General features: G+C 36.9%; 1 protein-coding gene across 2 annotated transcripts in view; it reads left to right on the top strand.

Moving 5' to 3' along the window:
* Nucleotides 1-21158, top strand: part of LOC113503407 (tyrosine-protein phosphatase non-receptor type 9) — a 41108-nt gene that overhangs the window by 16955 nt on the left and 2995 nt on the right. For both annotated transcript variants that reach the window (XM_026885355.1, XM_026885354.1), the window contains exons 5-10: nucleotides 14692-14900; nucleotides 16912-17024; nucleotides 17387-17510; nucleotides 18068-18144; nucleotides 19913-20105; nucleotides 20652-20815. In XM_026885355.1, the coding sequence (XP_026741156.1) occupies nucleotides 14692-14900; nucleotides 16912-17024; nucleotides 17387-17510; nucleotides 18068-18144; nucleotides 19913-20105; nucleotides 20652-20815 (880 nt within the window). The remainder of the gene's footprint in view (nucleotides 1-14691; nucleotides 14901-16911; nucleotides 17025-17386; nucleotides 17511-18067; nucleotides 18145-19912; nucleotides 20106-20651; nucleotides 20816-21158) is intronic.

Genomic DNA, 21158 nt, shown 5'->3' with positions numbered 1-21158 from the left:
TCTCTCGATTGATTCACCTTGAAGTCACGTGTGCGCGCTGACTCACAGCTTCGCTTCTCGTATTCTAGTAAACATACTTCTATTGCGTAGTTTCTTTGACTTAAACAATCGTCTTGATTTGAGTCGGAAATCCACTTGTTTGTTGCGGATTTGATTAGTCCCACCTACATAATCAGTGACGATTTAGACTACGAGGTCTATTTCAACATGCCTGCATAAATAAAAAATTCTAGTCTATACATAGACAGGATTCTTCCATGACGCTATCATTCACAAAACATTTGTAATCGTAACTTCATTAATGAAGTGGAAATATAGTAGGTAAACAATGGTACTTCCGTAATAATCATGAACCTTGGTAATAGCGATTGGTTTTCCTGTGCACGAGGTGTGCCACGGGGGCTAGTTAGTGCAATTACTGAGTTAACGAGGTCTAGTTTTCAATTAGGCGATGTTCGAGGAATCGGCGATGCACGTTGAATTGGGCATCGACACCGGGATGATTAATATCCGCCGGGAGAAGGTCGCGCGCGGAGCCGCTGACGTCACCTCACGGGCTCCACGGGCGCTCTACTTCCGCTCGTCATACGTGGACTTCATTATAAAGCTTACCTATAACACACGCGACACTCGATTTTATTACGTTGTCAAGGTATATCATCTCTTCATTTTTACTTTGATTATGTTTTCTGATAATTTTGGATAGCATACTTTTAAGTTATTTGAATCAACACCTATCATCAATATGAGGTGATCCTGTCCTATATAATTAGTAAAAATAAATAGGCAGGGACTTGCGATAAACATGGGTTGTTGCAGGTATGCTAAATATTCACTTAGCAGAGTGGTAATTCTGTTTGTAGCGTCACACTAAGGATGTATTTCCTAATAAAAATTATCTTTTTGAGGCCTTCCATTCAAGTGTGTTCGTAAATTAATCATATCGTTATCTGATTTCATGTTTATAACATGTTACTTGTATCTAAATCCCAGACAATCAATCAACAGCCCAACTACTGAGAAAAATATCGCTTAATACGGATTAAAATTATAACTATTGATATCCTTATTTTACATGTTCTTATCAGGCATATCTCAATATAAATATCGTACATACGGGGAACTATATCGTTATATTGACGTTTGCTCTGGACAAATATTAGCCCATCCAGATAGCCGATATGAAGTACCCTTGTGATGTAGAGTTTGCATTAAACAATGTAATATAAAATGTGCCGTGTCATACTTGTGTTATCTAAATAGTTTTTATGTATTTTGCAAGATTATGTTTATATCTGTCAATCGATCAGTTTTCCTCTTGCATGAAGAGCACAATACGTAGTCTGCTTAGGGACCTGGACATTGATATTTGAGTAAATTAAAAACTCGTATTTACACAATTTAATTGTCTTTTAAGTTAATTGGTTATTAACCTTCTTTGTATCTTTACAGAAAGGGCATAAAAACATATAAGTACCTATAAACTCCAGTACGTATGTATATCTTTATAGTATATCGCTGCGATAACAAATACTATTATTGATTGTTAATGCGTCTCAATCCCAGCAAATGTTATTTAAATCCGCGTTTTCCGGTAACGTCGTACCTATTTTGAAATTGAGTATAATAAAGCTAATTCCTTTATCTTCATTACATAGTGGATGAACCCTTACAAGTGTTCAAGCCAAAACGAATCCAGTGGGATTACTGCCATCATAGCTTATTAATTTAGGCAATATATTCTACGTAACATGTTTTGTAGATCGAAACCACGATACACGATTAGAAGTACAGCTAACTTCGTTACTTTGATAAGACTATTACGATTAAATTAGGTGTAAGCCTAATTGAACTTATCGTAATCCCATCTTCAAAGAGTGACCTTGAATTCTGACACATTAGAAAACAAAACGAAAACAGAACTCTATTATTTTTTATTCAATAAATCACGTTTATGTTACAAGTATTCTATGATAGGAGAAGCTATGATAGATAAAAGAAACACTTACATAATGCATGAACGCCCTTTTTTAGGCAGTCGTAAAATAGTGCTAACCGTTGACCTACCAACTCCAGAAGAATTATATATTTGGGAGTGGTCTCTTATCTCCAGATCTTGCTCACACAATAGTCCATATACAAATCAGACAATAGGATTGCCCCATTTACGAGTGCATTTCGTTCCCAGTTGGCATGCGCTTTTCATCGTTCGACCGGTATAATGAGATCGGCGTATATTCATCTTCATGCTTATGCAAGCGAGCTAGTTCATTGTACCGGGAGAGGCTAACGAGCAACGCGACCACGTCTCTCCTGTCATATATTGGTGTCAGTTACATGATAAACTAATCATAATATATAGAATTGAAACTGTAATGTAAGCCACTCACTGTCTCGTTCAGTCACGTTCTTAAATACATCGAAATCCCATCATGGACCATCACTCAAGTTTACAACGAATTCGGCATGATTAATGTGGTGACCATCAAATTAAGTACACTTTCACTTGTTCAGATTATTTTTCGTTTGCTTACTGTTGCGAAGTTTGACTACATACAATACAAACCTTCGAGTATCGCTAGCTCACGTCGGATGCCATTCATAAAATATTTGTTTGCATTCAAGAATGCGATGCTCAAATCAAATATTTGCGGAAGTCGTACTGGCTTACTTCCGTCGTTCGCATGACAATGGCACGTCATGTTCGTTCGTATTTTGATCATTTCGAATATAGTATATGGGAATTCGATTTATTTAAAGAGTGTAACGGTTTTGCGGAATTTTTTGTATTCAATTTATTGTAAGGACCGGCATAAAAACATCCGTCGCACCTGGTCTCTATAGAGAAAGCTACAGCTGTTCACGCACGGTCTTTTTTATGAAATTTGCCTATTTCATTTATTACACAGCTTATATATTACTATATTAAACATATGATACTATTTACGTAAATGCTATTAGGCCTTTGTACGGTTGTTGCGTGGTTCTAAGACGTTTGATTACTCTGAATGTATATTTACACAATCTCAAAGACCTTATACGTACTATTAACACTTGGAGTAAAGTAATGTAATTCAATTCTGAAATGTTATTACTTTGCTCATACCGAACCTATTTTTTATGAAGCTCTTCTTGATGGGTTTGATTAGTCTGTTCAAAAGATTTTCCATGCTAAAATAGTAACCCATATTTTTAAATCGCCTCTGGGACGGGTGGTTGATGTTACCTCAGTCGTGTCAAATGGGTTTAAACCGGCAGTTCCTCGTCGAGCTCGTTTGAACACTTGAACGAACTTAACCGTATTTGTTGTCGACGCCCCTAGTGCCGAAGCGGCGGCCAGCATCGCGCTGCGAAACGGGGACGCCATTCCTGACCTACATCACAACGGGGTTGTCTGGGAAGTCGCCAACTCCCATCCCTAGAATATGTTAAAAATAGGACATTCAGTGAATGTACCTAGTTGCATTTACTAGCATAAGATATTATTTGCCAGGAAAATTACGTCACAGTTTCATGAAAACAATGATAGCAATATACGGCTTTCAACAATATAACAGGCGATTATGTTGCGTCAAAAATGCCAATTTCCATGTTAATCTCAGATCGGAGTGGAATTAAGTGTTGCATACAGTCTTACAACACTTGACAACTTACCCATCAAATTATACAGTGCTAAGTCGTACAGTATCTGCTAATAACGATTTACCTCCATGTTTTATGTTTCTGTGCAGACAACAAAACACTGGCTTCGTTTTTTGATAGGAATGAGCAAAGTTTAAAAAAAAACAGTATTTGTCATAAATTTCGTTGGGACGATATTGTAAAACGAATTTTAGTTACAGTTATTTAATAACAATGGTTCTAGTGAAAATACCTGTTCTATTAACGTATATTGGTAATTACATTTAGAAATGCCTGCGTAATTTGTAAACTTCGCTCGCAGCGTTATTGTTGTTTATTCTGTAGGAGCCTAGCCTTAATAACACGTTGGTATCACGGGTTATTGTTCTCGATGAAATATTGCTTCGACAAAAATTCGATTACGCAGAAAATTATTTTTTGGCAAGAAATAAATGATTTTACGACGCTATAAATACGAAATCGATTATAACAAAACCGATTTATGCTTATTTGCTATAACTGCTATTTTTAAACATTTATATATATAGTCGTTAGCAACAAAGATAAAAATCATTGCTAGTAGAGTGATGGTAGTACTATGATGGTACTGGACTCTACTCTACCAGATGTGTGTAACCTTGTTTACTTCTGGCCTGTTAATTCGCTACGCTCGGCTGTATCAGCGGCGTTAACGTAAATTTGTTTTATCTCTGTGATAAGGGATTATTAATGCATTGTTTACGCACACGTGCTCGGCACTCGCCTCTACTGTATTATGTACGTAACTCGATACGCTTCACTTTGCACGATATCATTAGATCTTATGTCACTTTTCGGTGTCCTCGATATGGAAGTGCCTAGCCATACCTCCTCATTGTATGCAAATTAACTAGAAACTACTCGTGGCTCTATTGGATAAGGCGAGTAGGTGTGACTTTAATATAAATAGAGTTAATAAAAACATTACTTAACTCAAGCGCTAAATAAGTTTGTAGAACGATTGAGTGCTATAACCGTTTATTTGCTGTTCTCATTTTTGAAGTTGGAGGGTTCATTAGAAGTTAAAAATAGTCTGAAATTTATGATGAATTAACTTTGACATTTCAGTAATAACTTTCCTAAACATCAAGCAATTCCGTGTAGAGCAAATGCAATAGAGATGTTTTGCAGAATATATACCAACGATGAGATTAAATACGTCAGTGACATTTATGTGCAAAGGTCAAACGTGGACTTGTAGGAGTAGTCTGTATACCTATGGCAGACTGTATGTGAGTGTAGCAAATTGAGTAATGTTCGGTCGACTAGACGAGACACCGGCGAAAATAATAACACTGTAAAGGTCGCCGAGCATTTGCCATCTTCGCATCATAAGGTCTGTTAGCGGTAATTGGCTTTTGCTATTTTTATCTGACATCATATTTCACGCAAGTTGAAGTAGTTTTTAACCTTTAAAATACGTAATTCAGATCACCAAACGCCATCCATTCTTATTAGTGGAACTTGGCTGAAGTTTTCGTTCGGTGCCGCTGCCAAACAGTTTTTGACTCTAATCTGTACAGAGCTAAGCTTGTGACCTAGTGTCGACTATTTGTAATTACCTGAAAATGCTGCATACAAGCTAGAAACGTAAGTTTTTTGCTGTAAACATTTTACAGTCTAGTAATGCACGTTTATTAATATGTGCGTGCATTTTACGAATTAACGATAAAAAACCTCGTTAATAGTGATATCTACACCCGATAAACCTGCTTTACATGCAGTCCTCTTAGAGTATAGTTAGAAAGTAGTTTAAAGATGATCAGTGTTATTTATGTCTGGCGCGGTGCCAGTCCCGACCGGTGCTGGGACGACGTGTTGTTTGCGAAATCGTTCCATCAATTCTGACGAAACATCGGTGACACTTTGTCGCTCGTAATGCGCTTAACATTATATACGTCGCGTCGTACTAACTTCCACGGTACATCCTGTCGAAACTTCCTATTGGTGCTCGCTTTAAAGTTCTAGACAAAATAGCAATAATTTGGGCTATTTTAAACGATATAATGGGAGTGAGTATTTGTGTCTTATGTTAATCGAACTAAAAATACTTAGTATTCTATGAACCGAACTTTTTAGTTTTTCGATGATTTGATAATGTTTTGATGATAAAATGCTGCATCTATTAATTTAAGTCTATTTACACAGAAAACTTGAGCTATTTGTTTAATGAGCTGTTTAAGGCGGAATATTTTTTCCTCAGAGCTATCTTATAGACCATTGATGGCTTGTGTGTCGAGACGCTTTGTAGACTCTCGAGTCGGGCCCGAGACGTTTCTCATTTACAACCTGAATAAGGTCCATTTTCTTCCCTGAAATACATGGCGCCTCCTTTGAACCTTTGATGCTTTTGAAACAGCTCGACCCTGTGTAACTAAGTACATGACACTTTTAAGGTGGAGGCATTCATAAGCTTTGGATTGTCGCACATTTGACCTTTGGTAAACAACTCAATGTGGAAGTGAATAATGGTGCAATATGAAAGACGTCCATGTCCAACAGTGGACTGATTTATTAATGAAGTCGTAATAAGATTCATTAATTGCATTGTAGCAATGATTGCTAAGACTAAATACTGTCCTAAATTATGCGTCCTACTTATTATAATTATGCAAATGTAACCATACTTAATTACAGTACACTTGTCTTGAGAGTCTTTTGCGGAGCAATTGATTAAAAAAATATATTTCATGCCAATTTTAAAATGTACGTACCAGTTACATATTCGGTAAATGTTGAGCCATTGCTATCCCAGTGAATGCAAGTAGCAGAAAAACATCATTTCTATAGGACTGCAGCACTGGCGGCCCGTCTCAATGAAGGCAGTTAATGTACAACCCTTTTATGATGGCGACAGCTCTCCCTTTCACTCTCACATGTACCTGTAAGTTACACCTGGCTTACACGGTACCTACTCATGTATTTTGGTCGGTTACAAACCCACAATCTTTTGAACATCACCGTTTTTTCGCTTCTAATAAAAACGGGTCGCGAGGGTTGATTAAAGACCTTGTATTCTTTTTGCTTTCAATACGGCTGACATGAAAAGATTTAAACGTCATGCTGCAACTGGCTCTACTGCCAAGTCCCATGATTTAAGTATTTTCAGCCTAAAGTTATATGTATAGCTAGTTGTTAAAATAAATAGAATGTTTTTTCCTAAATTGCATTGTTATCCAAATTGCTCTAATCATGAACTCTCGAAGTTCGCGCGAAACTTCTTAATAGGTGCGGGCTTTGTAGTTGTATTCGCCAACTAATGAAGAAGTTAGTAAAGTCAGTTTAATTTCATTTTAATATTAAAAGAAGAATAAGATTCTATGTTTCTATCTTCTAAACAACATCTTTCTATCCCTTTTTACATTGTCACGCTCACGTGACTGAAAATTGTTATTTAATTAGTAAATATTTAAACTGATAAAACAATAAAATAAGCCTTTTGTTATACAAGCTGATATAAATACTAAGTGTAGAGTTCCAACTCTACCTAGGCATAAAGTCGAGTGTTTTGGCGTCGTTTCAAAGGGGTTTATCTTGCCCCGTCCACGCGACCCACGACCTACTTCATACAATAACCAGGCAAGTCGACAAGTCATACCTATAATACCAGGTCGTGACACCATTTCTTTAAGTAATACAAGTAACGAAATCAGTTGTTCAATCAATTCGTTGTCTCACTGATGAAAAAGGATCAAAGGAAAATGTTGAAATGTACCTACTGTAATACTTAAAGTTCGTAAAGGCTTTATTTTCAGGTGTGATATATAGGAATTGTCGATAAATAAGCACGTAAAAAATGAATGTCGATAAAGAATTACCCGTAAACCTTTCGTTCCATGTCGGACATACCCCATTTTTCCCCATTTTTAAACGATACTAAGAGGAAAGGAAATATATACCTCTACTTAGCAATCCATAAAAATATTTAAAAGCCACATTGTTGCCCCTCCTGGGACTTAAAAATAAGCTTGACATTAAAGTTAGTCCTTGTTTAAGTATATCGTCGCCAGAAAATCTATAATTTTGTTTTAACTAAAGCAATCGATGAGCGTCTGGGTCCGTCTAGCTGGAGGATTGAACCCCACCATAGATTGACGTCACAGGACTCGTCTAGACTGCAGACGCAATAAGGAAGACCCAGGACAATGCACCTAGTCTATTCCAAATGTTTACGTCCTTTGGTTTAGACTACTTAAAATTTAATCGCTTAATTCTTCTTGTTGATAGCTATTACCTCGAGCGGAATAAACTGCTCACAAAGCAGTATGATAGAACAATGTTATTCAAAATTTTGCGAATAAACGTAAATTATCGCTGTAAATGCGCACAATATTAAGCTAGAATTAGCAGATATCATAGCTTATACATGTTATATTCAACACATTCCCTTCTTAAGAAGGCGGCGTATCCGTTGCCAGGTATGATTTTATAAAGGGAGCCCAAATTCGGGGGCAATGACCTCTCGCCCCTAGTTTTCTTAGCGTCATAAGCTCGACCCTGCACTACGCAAGTACGCACTCACATTTACCTTTCAAACATTTTGATCTTTACTTAATAATGTATCTGTTCACTGAATTCAATCAAGAGATCTCGATATAAAACCTTTTCTCAGACAAAAAATTACTGGAGAAAGAGGCTGAGTATTTCGATCACAGATAGGTTTTGCTTTTTCTTTGTTTAAGAAACAAATAGCGTAGGAACCCCAGTTACTTTTCTTAGCGCAGCCGTAAAATATATTGGAAGATAAATTCGGCTTCGTAAAAGCTTTATATATAGGTATATAGGTTTGTGTTTAGCGGGGAGGCTGCATGGATTGAATGTTGTTCATCAAAATATGCAAGGCCTCTCCGGCAAAGAATTAGAATTAAGTTTATTTATTGAAAATCACGATGTTCAGGTGTTATGTTTAACTGAACACTGGTTAAGAGACTTTGAGGTGGCGGTATTTAATAGCGTCCATTATTCCATACAGAGTGCGTTTGTAAGAAAGAGTGCTATTCGCGGAGGGTCACTTATTATTGTTTCAAACGAAATTAAATGTAAAGAACGTCCTGATATTGCTAACCTTTCTATCGAGCGCACTATTGAACTGTCCTGTGTGGAACTAGAGCAATACATAATAATTTGTGTGTACAGACCCCCTTCAAGCGATTTTAATTTATTTGAATCTGTTATGGAAGATTCATTAGCGAAAGTTAAATGTAATAATAAGCAAGTTATAGTTTGTGGGGATTTCAATGTAAATATTTTAGAATTAGCTCCAATTTCTATCCGACTGCTGAATTTGTTCAAGTCGTTTAATTTAAATAACCTTTTTTGCGAACCAACTAGGTTTACGGCCTCTTCTGCAACTTGCATAGATAATATATTTAGTAGTTGTGAAGCAAATAAAACATTACTTTTAACTAATATTACTTCTGACCATTGTGGCCAACTTGCTAGTTTTTCTCAATTACTATCTAATAAAACCATTAAGGTAGTCAGTAGGCCTTACACAGCGCATCGTTGCTCTCGTTTTAAAATCAACATCAAGTCAAAATTACGGCCATCGCTTTTGGACTCGACTAACCCTAATGAGGCTTATGAATCGGTTTTTAATGTAGTTAAAAGCGAGTTCGAAACAACTTTTAAGTGTAAAACTAGACAAGTCAAGAGCAGTTCTGCTGCCTCGTTTAACCAATGGGCCACTACTGGCATATACAAAAGTCGAAGCAGGTTATATGAGTTATATGGCATGAAAAAATATAAATTTGACACAGATTTTATACATTATGTTAGAAATTATTCAAAAATTTTTAAGAAGGTTTGTAACTCGGCCAAGTCTAAGTATATCAGCGAAAAAATAAAAAACTCTTTAAATAAAGTAAAAGCCACGTGGAATATTATTAATCAAGAAACTGGTAAGGCTACGAAACGCGACAACAACTTCGATATTTTATACAACAATGAATTAGTCACTGAAGCTAATAAAATTGCCTCTATTTTTAATAACTTTTTCGCAGATATACCATTAACTACAACGAGTTCCTTAAAATCATCATCACTTGATGCAGAAAACTTATTACGTAATTGCGTGCCCAGTTGTGATTCTACTTTCAGTTTCGAATATGTGACTCCATTAGATATAAACAATGCTTTCAAATCACTCAGTCAAAAAAAAACAGAAGATCTTTGGGGCTTTTCTGTAAAACTCCTAAGTAATATAATAAACATTGTAGCACCCTCTTTAGCTGTCATCTTTAATAAATGCGTAGACGTAGGTGTCTTTCCGGACTTGATGAAGCACAGTAAAGTCATACCGTTATTTAAGGCAGGTAGTAGAAGTGACGTTGGTAATTTTAGACCGATATCAATTTTACCTGCGTTTAGCAAGATTTTTGAAAAATTGATTTTAAAACAACTTCTGCATTATTTTAATCACAAGACCCTCTTACATAGCGAGCAATACGGTTTTACAAAGGGACGTTCAACTACCGACGCGGGTGTAGCTTTACTGAAACACATCTACGACGCTTGGGAAAGCTCTCAGAATGCTATTGGCGTTTTCTGTGACCTCTCAAAGGCGTTCGATTGCGTCCGGCATGACACACTGTTATGCAAACTCAAACATTACGGTGTCAAAAATAAATCACTGGATTTAATTAATTCCTATTTGAGTGATAGGGTCCAATGTGTAGATGTCAATGGTAGCAAGTCCACCGGACTACCTGTGAAACTAGGGGTACCCCAGGGTTCAATACTCGGCCCATTTTTGTTTCTAGTTTATATTAATGACTTACCATTCTTTTTAAAAGGCATGTGTGACGTTGTGCTGTTTGCAGACGACACTCTTCTTTAATATTTAAAGTCAACAGAAATAGAAAATGATTTTAATGAAATAAATAATACACTCACTCGCGTCACACATTGGTTTTCAATTAACAATTTAGTATTAAATGCCAAGAAAACCAAATGTATTAAATTCGCGACGCCTAATGTTAAGAATCTTGGGCCGAATATTGTATAAATAATGAAGTGCTAGAGACTGTAGAATCAACGGTTTTTTCTCGGTGTTTACGGTTGATGCAAAACTAAAGTGGTCGGCGCATATTGCATATATAGTAGTTGTTAAGCAGTAAAACATTACAACTTACTGACGTGGCCAGCTTGCTAGTTTTTTCAGCTACTACCACAGCGTTATGTCCTATAGGTCACAGCTCGTCTTGTTTATCAGCTACTTCCCAGCGTTATGTCCTATAGCATAATCGGTTTTTGTGGGCAGCGGCTCGTACAATGCATACTGCATATACAAAAGTCGAAGCAGGTATATGAGTTATAGGCATGAAAAAATATAAATTTGACACAGATTTTATACATTATGTTAGAAATTATTTCAAAATTTTTAAGAAGGTTGTAACTCGGCCAAGTCTAAGTATATCAGCGAAAAATAAAAACTCTTTAAATAAAGTAAAAGCCACGTGGAAATATTATAATCAAGAAATGGTAAGGCTACGAAACGCGACAACAACTTCGATATTTTATAAACAATGAATTAGTCACTGAAGCTAATAAAATGCTCTATTTTTAATAACTTTTCGCAGATTATACCATTAAACTACAACGAGTTCCTTAAAATCATCATCACTTATGCAGAAAAACTTATTACGTAATTGCGTGCCCAGTTGTGATTCTACTTTCAGTTTCGAATATGTGACTCCATTAGATATAAACAATGCTTTCAAATCACTCAGTCAAAAAAAAACAGAAGATCTTTGGGGCTTTTCTGTAAAACTCCTAAGTAATATAATAAACATTGTAGCACCTCTTTAGCTGTCATCTTTAATAAATGCGTAGACGTAGGTGTCTTTCCGGACTTGATGAAGCACAGTAAAGTCATACCGTTATTTAAGGCAGGTAGTAGAAGTGACGTTGGTAATTTTAGACCGATATCAATTTTACCTGCGTTTAGCAAGATTTTTGAAAAATTGATTTTAAAACAACTTCTGCATTATTTTAATCACAAGACCCTCTTACATAGCGAGCAATACGGTTTTACAAAGGGACGTTCAACTACCGACGCGGGTGTAGCTTTACTGAAACACATCTACGACGCTTGGGAAAGCTCTCAGAATGCTATTGGCGTTTTCTGTGACCTCTCAAAGGCGTTCGATTGCGTCCGGCATGACACACTGTTATGCAAACTCAAACATTACGGTGTCAAAAATAAATCACTGGATTTAATTAATTCCTATTTGAGTGATAGGGTCCAATGTGTAGATGTCAATGGTAGCAAGTCCACCGGACTACCTGTGAAACTAGGGGTACCCCAGGGTTCAATACTCGGCCATTTTTGTTTCTAGTTTATATTAATGACTTACCATTCTTTTAAAAGGCATGTGTGACGTTGTGCTGTTTGCAGACGACACTTCTTTAATATTTAAAGTCAACAGAAATAGAAATGATTTTAATGAAATAAATAATACACTCACTCGCGTCACACATTGGTTTTCAATTAACAATTTAGTATTAAATGCCAAGAAAACCAAATGTATTAAATTCGCGACGCCTAATGTTAAGAATCTTGGGCCGAATATTGTTATAAATAATGAAGTGCTAGAGACTGTAGAATCAACGGTTTTTCTCGGTGTTACGGTTGATGCAAAACTAAAGTGGTCGGCGCATATTGCATACCTAGCGAATAAACTCAGCTCTGCCGCTTACGCAGTTAGAAAAGTTAGGCAGATTACTGACGTGGTCACAGCTCGTCTTGTTTATTTCAGCTACTTCCACAGCGTTATGTCCTATAGCATACTTCTGTGGGGTAAGGCGGCTGATATCGAAGCGATATTCGTCTTACAAAAGCGAGCTGTCAGATCCATTTATCAGCTAGGCTCTAGAGTTTCTCTTAGGGAGCGGTTTAAAGAGATAGGCATTTTAACTGTAGCATCCCAATTTATTTTAGATAATATACTATGGATACGACAAAATCTTCACTTATACCATAAAAGAGTGATATACATAGTATAAATACACGGAACAAACATAAGATAATTGGTACATCGCACCGTTTACATAGGGTACACAACTCATTTGTAGGGCTTAGTGTTCGCCTCTACAATAAACTACCTCCTAGTTTATTGGAATTGCCATTCAACTCGTTTAAATCAACGGTTAAAGATAAACTATGCAAGAAGGCTTACTATACAATAAATGATTACTTGAATGATAAAAATAGTTGGTCGCCGTGATTAACACAGGACGGTTTTAGTGTGGATTAATGTATGACGTGTTATTACGATTATTATGTTATTTGATAGGCATACTTTATGTATGTAACATTGTGTTACCTATTTTGTTTTATTTTTAGTATGATTATACGCATAAACGTATATGTTCTTTATTAGAAATTTTGACATGTATAATTTTATTAATTATAAGATTGAATGACGTAGCAATTTATGCCGCCTCCGTGTTCGGGGCTGTGCCAGGTAAATCAACGTTTGGGGTATTTCTTTCTTTGAGTTTTATTTTATTAGCCGGCAGCAGATACGTCATGCTCCCTTAGTCGTCACTGCCTGCGGTGGCGTCTTGGGTCGGGTCACCTCCTTCCCTCAAATATGGCGAGGGAGGTGATGGCTGACCCTTGCGTCATACTCGTGAACGGGTGCTGCTTGCGGTGGCTGGTCGGTCTGCTGACCTTGGCCGAGTAGTTGACAGTTTAAGTTCATAGTGGCTTAGGTACCATGACCTCAAATTTTTGTTTATTTGGCACGGCACCTACACACTTATTTTGATATATTTTTTAATAATTATATTGTAAATGGAAAGACAGCGTGCTGCTGGGGAGTTTGTTGCGCCGTTTCTTCTCTCACAGCAAAAGCACTTAGGAAGCGGTGACGGGTGGGCAAAACTGGGTGCTGTCAATGTAATTTGACCTTCAAAAAGTGCTACTTAGTAGCCTAATTTGAATAAATGACTTTTGATTTTGATTTTGATTTTGTTATATGATATAGGTAGGTAATGTAGGTGCACCAATGTGAAAATATATCTCACGATAAATTCGTACTCACTAACTAACTTCCATATACCTTACCGACCTGACCTTTCCGGCAAATTGGCTCGCGTAATAACTATCAACAAAAACATTCATAGCAACCAACTTTCGTGCCAAAATACTTTTTAAAATTTAAATTTCAGGCATCTGAACTTCGTAATTGGTGTTCAGAGATCTATAACGTAATATTGATTTTAAGTAAAGCTTACTACAGATAATATCTAAAAGTAAGCGCATTATAGTTATTCTTAAACGTCCTTCTCGTCTTAAACTGAACAGTGAACACATAGTCATATATTCTGATATGTTAATAATATAGTTCACCTAAAAAATTTCCACCCAGTCCCATCCCATTTACTCTCGACCTCTTGAAGAACATCTTTGTCCTGAATATTTATAAGATCAACGTCCACCCCCGTTGAATTTATTATCAAGTTCTGTCATTTCTTGGTAGGGATTTGATAGGATAAATTAATTTTAGATTCCGAAGTCTTGAGTTATTCTAAGTGACAATTTGTCGAGTAGAACGGATAAGTGTTTTGTTTTTTTTTTAATGTTGCAGGCAGACCTTGTTGAACAGTTGTTTATTAGTTTGTAAACGAATGCGTCATCTTGGCCGATCATGAACTGGAGTTCTTTTGGAGCTGGCAACGATATATATTTAAGGCCATCGCGCTCCTAATAGTCAGGACAGTTCTCCGAACAATAATTTCTAGCTACAAATGCGTGGTCGACACATTTTTCTACGCTGTTTTGGATCTTGGCACGGAATCAAATTAGCGAACTATTAATGGTCTCGGTTACCTTGTTAGTAATTGTTAAAGGATAGTCTTGTACTGCAATGAACATTAAGAATATTTAGAAAAATCGGAATTTGATTTTGTGTGAACCCAGGTACATAAGACCTTGCATCTATAGTAAATACTTCTGAGATGCACCCGAATGACTTACACTCAAATATAACTGTATTTCATTAATCGTTTTCTTTTTTGTTGTAGGGAGGTTACCCTGCAAAGCTGAAGAAGGTGTTAATAGTGACAGCGCCGCTGTGGTTCAAGGCACCGTTCCGCATCCTACGGCTGTTCGTGCGCGAGAAGCTTCGCGAGCGCGTGCACACGGTGAACGCGCCGCAGCTGGGCCTGCACGTGCCGCGCGCCAGCCTGCCCAAGCAGCTCGGCGGGCTGCACGAGCCCGACCACGCCGCCTGGTGAGCACTAACCAACAATTTTTTATTATTAACACTGCCGCATATTGCAGCTTCACCATTATTCAAACTTATATCATAAATCTGAGAGTAACTCTGTTACAAGCATTCACAGGTAGACCGCAATTGTCGTCAAATTTAGCATGGTGATAGTTTGAACTCATAAGTCATAAGCTATTTTTGTGGCGATAACCAACATAAAAAACGCACATAATGTCACAGGACAAATTGGAAAAAATCTGAATAGACGGATAAAAAAATGCTTAAAGAGTCTTGTACATTCAATATAAACCTATTTGGCATAATTTAAAACTAGAATATTGTTAGTCGGGCTGAACCTTATATTGTTGTTTGCATCTGAGTAATACGAACGTTATTGGCTCAATATGAGCTTGAATAAGGATGAAGGGGGAGGGGAGGTTAACTGTAGCCGAGGGAGACCCCCGGCAACTCATCAGCACGTGCCGCGCTAGCTCACTTTAACAAACTAATCGTTCAACACCAATAAACAACAATAAACGTTCACACTGTTTATTTTTCAACGTTATTTTCTTCACAAAGTCAGGGTCAAGGTTGTGACAGTAAACGCAAACGTAATGAACATTTGAGCAGTGTAAGGCGAGACAGCATCCAACTCAATTAGTATTTGGGGCGCATTAAAACGCCTTTATGAATTACATTACATGACATGTTCTAGTTAGGATCTCCCGTCGCTTCCGAAATTAATCTGCTGACTGCCACACAAGCTGACGAAGTTACTGGCTTACGAGTATTAAAGCATTAAATTAGATTTCTGTCTCTACCCCTTCATTAATTAATACTTTGTACACGTGTGTAATGTAAGCTATGTATTATAAGATTATTTCAAGAAAGATTTCCAAGAATATATATAACCTTTTTAATATAAACAAACTGTTTTGTTAGCATCCTTCTTAACATAAAGGTCGGCTACGGTCTTAACTTAGGCCCTATCTTGCATGTTGCTGAGACTGGCTTCCTTCCGGCAACTTAGTTAGCTTTTGTTACCAACTTACCCATTACGCTGCTTCAGGCATTACGGATTATTATCGTTAGCCTCATTTAATGCCTGTCATATAGTATTATAAGGGTATATAAAACATTTTGTTACGTAAGAAGAATGGTCGAATGAAAATGAAAAGCGTAACCTTCAAGTTCTTCTCTTATAATGTAGAATTGATCTAGCTGATCCCAGCTGGTTAAAGAACTTTAGAAAAAACATCTGCGTTTTAAATAGTCCTCTCACACCACAATCTTTTGTAGGTCATGAGAAATAAGGGAATCGAGCTGACAACCCCTTCCGAATAAAGTGTTGGGAAGTAGGTAACAATGAGGGCCCTTTAATAAAAGGGCTCTTGAAATTATCAATATGGGCTCTTAGCTTCCCGCATCGATGAACGACACTTTAAAGACGCCTTCGTTTTATTGATAAACGAAAGAGCTTCGAGTTACATCATCTATTAGGTTGTTGCCTGTCTTCCTATGACCAGCAATAGTCAGTGATAGACGAATCAATTTGTGGCTGCCAATAGCAAGTCTATCCGTTCAGTAGCCATATGCCAGCCACCTACGTCACATATGTAACACACGTGTTTGCAAAACTTGGAGACTGTCGTGTACAAAATCGATTTTAAGTATACTGAATACGTAGGTACTGTAGCTTATTACATAATGTACCGTGATGATTTATTGGCCATGTAATGAAGCAGTACATTTCTGTAGCAATGATAAATCGCCGCAAAATTTCTGCGTCGGTTATTTCAGAGCTCATTAACTTGACCGAGTTCAGGTGATGACTATAAAATATGAATTCACCTCGCCTCGTATATCTTTGTGAGTTTGTGTTATTGTTGAAATAGGTCTCTTGAAACACTGAAGCCAGCTTTTTTTATTGGCTTTTAGAAAGAGAAATGACGTAACTTTTTATAAGAATTATTCTCTCCTTTTTACTTATCGTGGCTTTAAGTTCAGAGTAAAGAGTTTGTGTTTTCGCCAGGTTGGAGCACTGCAAGAACTGTTTCACGAATAACCTGCAGAACGCTAAACTGGACGGAGTTATCGATGAATATGTAATCAGCAATCACATACCGCCGATCAAGCCGCAAAATGGTAAGTAGCGTAAGCTTTTGATCGATACTACGATGGAGCTACGTATTGCTCTCTGCTATTTTGTATGATAATCTGGCGTATATTTAAAACGGTGTAGATATTACTTATTCGTTTTTTTTGTGTAGATGACATGATACAATATCTAACTTTTCAACATTAATTTAATCGATATACGCTTAAATCGTCGTCCATAAAGCTTAAAGCACGCAACTCTTAATTTTAAAACAGTGATATGACAAAAAAGTACTGCAAAATTATCTACCTAAAAATTCTGATTATTATTACCTTCATTATGTTGAATGCGATGCGTCCCCAGTATATACTCGTACATTATTAAAGCATGTAACGTTATTGTTGTGCAGGTATAATAGAGCACGAGGGTGCATGTGATATGACCAGTGACCGCGCGACTCGTCTCGGTGACAACAAGACAGACATGCACATCAGCGGCGACCCCCCGTACACCTGCGACCCCAGTCCACTCAGGTTCACACGGCTTATTTATTCAATTAATCTTATCTTATTCAAGAGAAGAACCCTATACTCCTTTACAAAGATGTATAAGGCAGAAAGCCTGATGGAGCAGTTTTATTATTTAAAAATTAAAGTCGTAGTAAGTTACGGCCGTGTGTAAGGATAAAATTGCTAAATAATGTTCCTAAACGTTTATTTCACGTGTCAAAGACCAGTATGATTCTTAAACGTCTTCACCGTGAACTAGACGCATAAATCCTTCGTTTATTCTAGACATTTTTTTTCCAATAACAACATAAATATTTAATTTTGGACGTTTGGCTGATATGCAATCTTAGATATATATGTATATCCAACAACTTGAGTTAGGGTAAACATATATATATCAAGTCGAAAGCTTTTATGACATCCCCGTATAAAAATAAACTTATGGGTATACAGTATTTGGGTATATAAGACGACCTATTATGTGGCTGTACAGCTACAGCAGTTATAAAAAAAAACTAACGACCAGTGTTCTTTTTTTATGAAATGCGTTATTGTGAATAACAAATATTTTAATATTGCAGGCATAAACACGGTTACAATGGTGATACGAAGGCCAGGCATATCAACTCTGGAGACGAAGAGGACGTTGATATAAGCAGTAAGAACTTTTTATACATATTATTAACCTCTTTGCAAAACACTAATTTCGAATTCAGAAAAATGAAATCTGTCATCGTTTGGCAGGTTTTGATGGTTGTTTACTAACTTTATTTATAATAACAACAAATAAAATTTACACTACATTTTAATGAATTCCAATACGAAAGGTGCTGGTATGTTTTTAAATTAGTATTTTACTGTTAAATAACTTAATGCCCCAATGGGTCAATACCTAAAACGATGCGGTGAGTTGTATTGTGACTAAAATATTATACCTATATCCAAATATTATCGGAACTAAATAGACTTATCACATAGTCATGTTTGATATGCAAAATGTTTCCGAGGCATACTAAAACACTGATATCCCGTCATAGTGAATTTCATAACAACAACACACCTTTACTTTTCCTAGCTTTACAATAAACTGACAAACCGTATTTCATGGCATTTTTGTTCGGTCAGAAACGAAGCCTGAAGTTGATGGTCGTAAAAATAAATTGGTGTTCGGAAGTGCGATAGTTCATGTTATGGCGGCGCGCGACGCCTACACGTTTTTGGAACTATTTCATGATTTATACAATTTATGAGACTGTCTGTAATTACGCGGCGAGTAAATCAGTTTTACCAATTAAAAGGCGGCCACACGACAGAGTTGTGTTTTGCTTGATTATAACATTTGTAACGTCACTTTTTGTTTACGCAAGTTGTTTTGTGATATGAGCTCGTGACGTATTGCCTTCGTGGTAGTGTGGCACGCGTATGTGTCGAATAGGAGTTGGAGGGCGATTTGCGAACAATCGATTTGCACATCTCGATTGAATAACTCGTGAAACGCGAAAAGCGATCGATTCAACTGTTGGTTCAGTGCAGCCGTGCTTCACTAAGTAAACACCATGAAGTTCACACTTTTATCGTATTTTCGATTTGTCATGGTTTTATTCCTTGTTTACGTAATAAAAATACACTGTAAGTTATTGCATTTAGTACTTTATATAGCCTTAAATGCTCTTGAATATGACTAACATAAACATAATAAAGTAACAAAAACCTTCGAAACGTTTAGTGATTAATTAATTATATTTAGCGACTTAAATTGTTTGAATTATTATCAGAAAACCACAGCTCACAGTTTCAAAGAAATTCTAATTACATACTATTTATAATTACGTTATTTATTATTTACTTAAGCAACATGAAATATTTAAGTTCTGGCCTAAGACAATTTATTAAAAACCGATAAATATACCTACCATAAGATACTATTGTGGATCTTTTAAAATTATTATAGCATAATATGAATCTCTATCGTATTACTGTGTTGGGGAAATGTGTTGATTTTATTGGGAAGCAGCATTATTTTTATTCCCGTTTCGCCTCGTATAGTTGAAAGCAATAACGCTTCAAGATTAAGTGAGATAATTCAATCAAACCCCTTCACCCACACATTATTTTATATTTGATTACAATAAATGATGCATCCAACTCAATGATGTTTAATGTGTGTCCTTGGAAAAAAGAAAAAACATTTTTTTATTTTTTATATTTGCTTATTAGATGGTGCAGTATAATTAGAAGGACTAACAAGTGTTCTAACGAAACTAGGTTGCTTTTTTCTTTCGCCCATGAATGCCGGCAATAATCAATTAAGAGCTGCTACCAACTTTAAGAATCCATCCCCATACAAGCTAACCTTGATAGTAGTATTGGTGCGTTAGCATTATTGGTGTGTGTGTGTAAGCCGTGTGTTGTTGTGGGTTGCGCAGCGCGCGGCACTTGGTCGTCGGGCTCGGTGTCGCCGGGGCTGTCGGACGAGGAGTGCGGCGGCGGCGGCGCGGGCGCGGCGCTGTCCCCCGCGGCGCTGCTGGCGCGCGTGCGCGAGCTCGGCCGCCGCGGCCTCGTCGCCGAGTACGAGGACATCCGCGCCAGGCCGCCGCACGGCACCTTCCACAACGCCAAGTCAGTCCAACATTATACTACTAGCATAGAATACACACATATACTCATACGTACACACAAATATTCAACAATACTCACAAAAACCCATACCAACACAAATGGACGCTTTCGTAAACATATGAATATTCGTATACACACACTTGCGATGTTATTACAAACATACAAATATACACACATATACTTTCAGTTGTCTTTAAACCCCTTCGTAATAACGACTTATAATCTAATTGAAAACCATTCAGCAGTGTGTATCACGCTGTGCTTTTCTAGTGTTTTTGTACCAACGTTTTCGAGTTTTTTTTTTGCATTGAAAAACTGAAGGCAAGTTTTCTCCACATCGTTACAAACTGATATTATTATCTTCTTTCACACTCAGAATGGCGTACAAGATATCATAACAGCTGGGATATGACTAAAATTTGTTAAAAGAATAAAGTTTGTAAAGTAAGTTAGTCACAAACGCTAGTTAAACGCCTAAAGAAGACTGCCTCCCAGAAATCCTATCAAACAGTTCTATATACTTAAAATCATTTGTTAATATTTCAGATTGCCGAGTAATCTAGCCAAGAACCGTTACACGGACGTACTGTGTTACGACCACTCGCGGGTGCTGCTCTCACAGACAGACCCCGACGATCCCACCACAGATTACATTAACGCCAACTACGTTGATGGATACAAACAGAAAAATGCATATATTTGTACACAAGGTAAGATACATGTTATTTTGTCTACACATGATGAAGATTTTACATAATGTTGGATCTGAAGTCGTCCAAAGGCCATATTGATTAACATATCAAATCACAGACGTATATTAAGTTTTTACAGCTTACAAAAAGAACGCTTTTCATAAAATAACATCTTAAAGTAAAATCTAGATTGTTCATTGTTATGTATAAGCGTTCTACATACAGAAATGTCAAGGTCGGTGCGGGTACGTTGTATTACACAATAAGTCTTTATTCTATGTGTAATACTCTGTACAGTATTGATTAAATTTTCCAGTGAAATGTACAAGGCAGTGCTCATACTAGGTCAACTAACGAACTA

This window comes from Trichoplusia ni, chromosome 19 (genome assembly GCF_003590095.1).
Source record: "Trichoplusia ni isolate ovarian cell line Hi5 chromosome 19, tn1, whole genome shotgun sequence".
Lineage (NCBI taxonomy): Eukaryota > Metazoa > Arthropoda > Insecta > Lepidoptera > Noctuidae > Trichoplusia > Trichoplusia ni.
The sequence above is the reverse complement of the archived record's forward strand: the minus strand, read 5'-3'. Positions and strand labels throughout refer to the sequence as shown.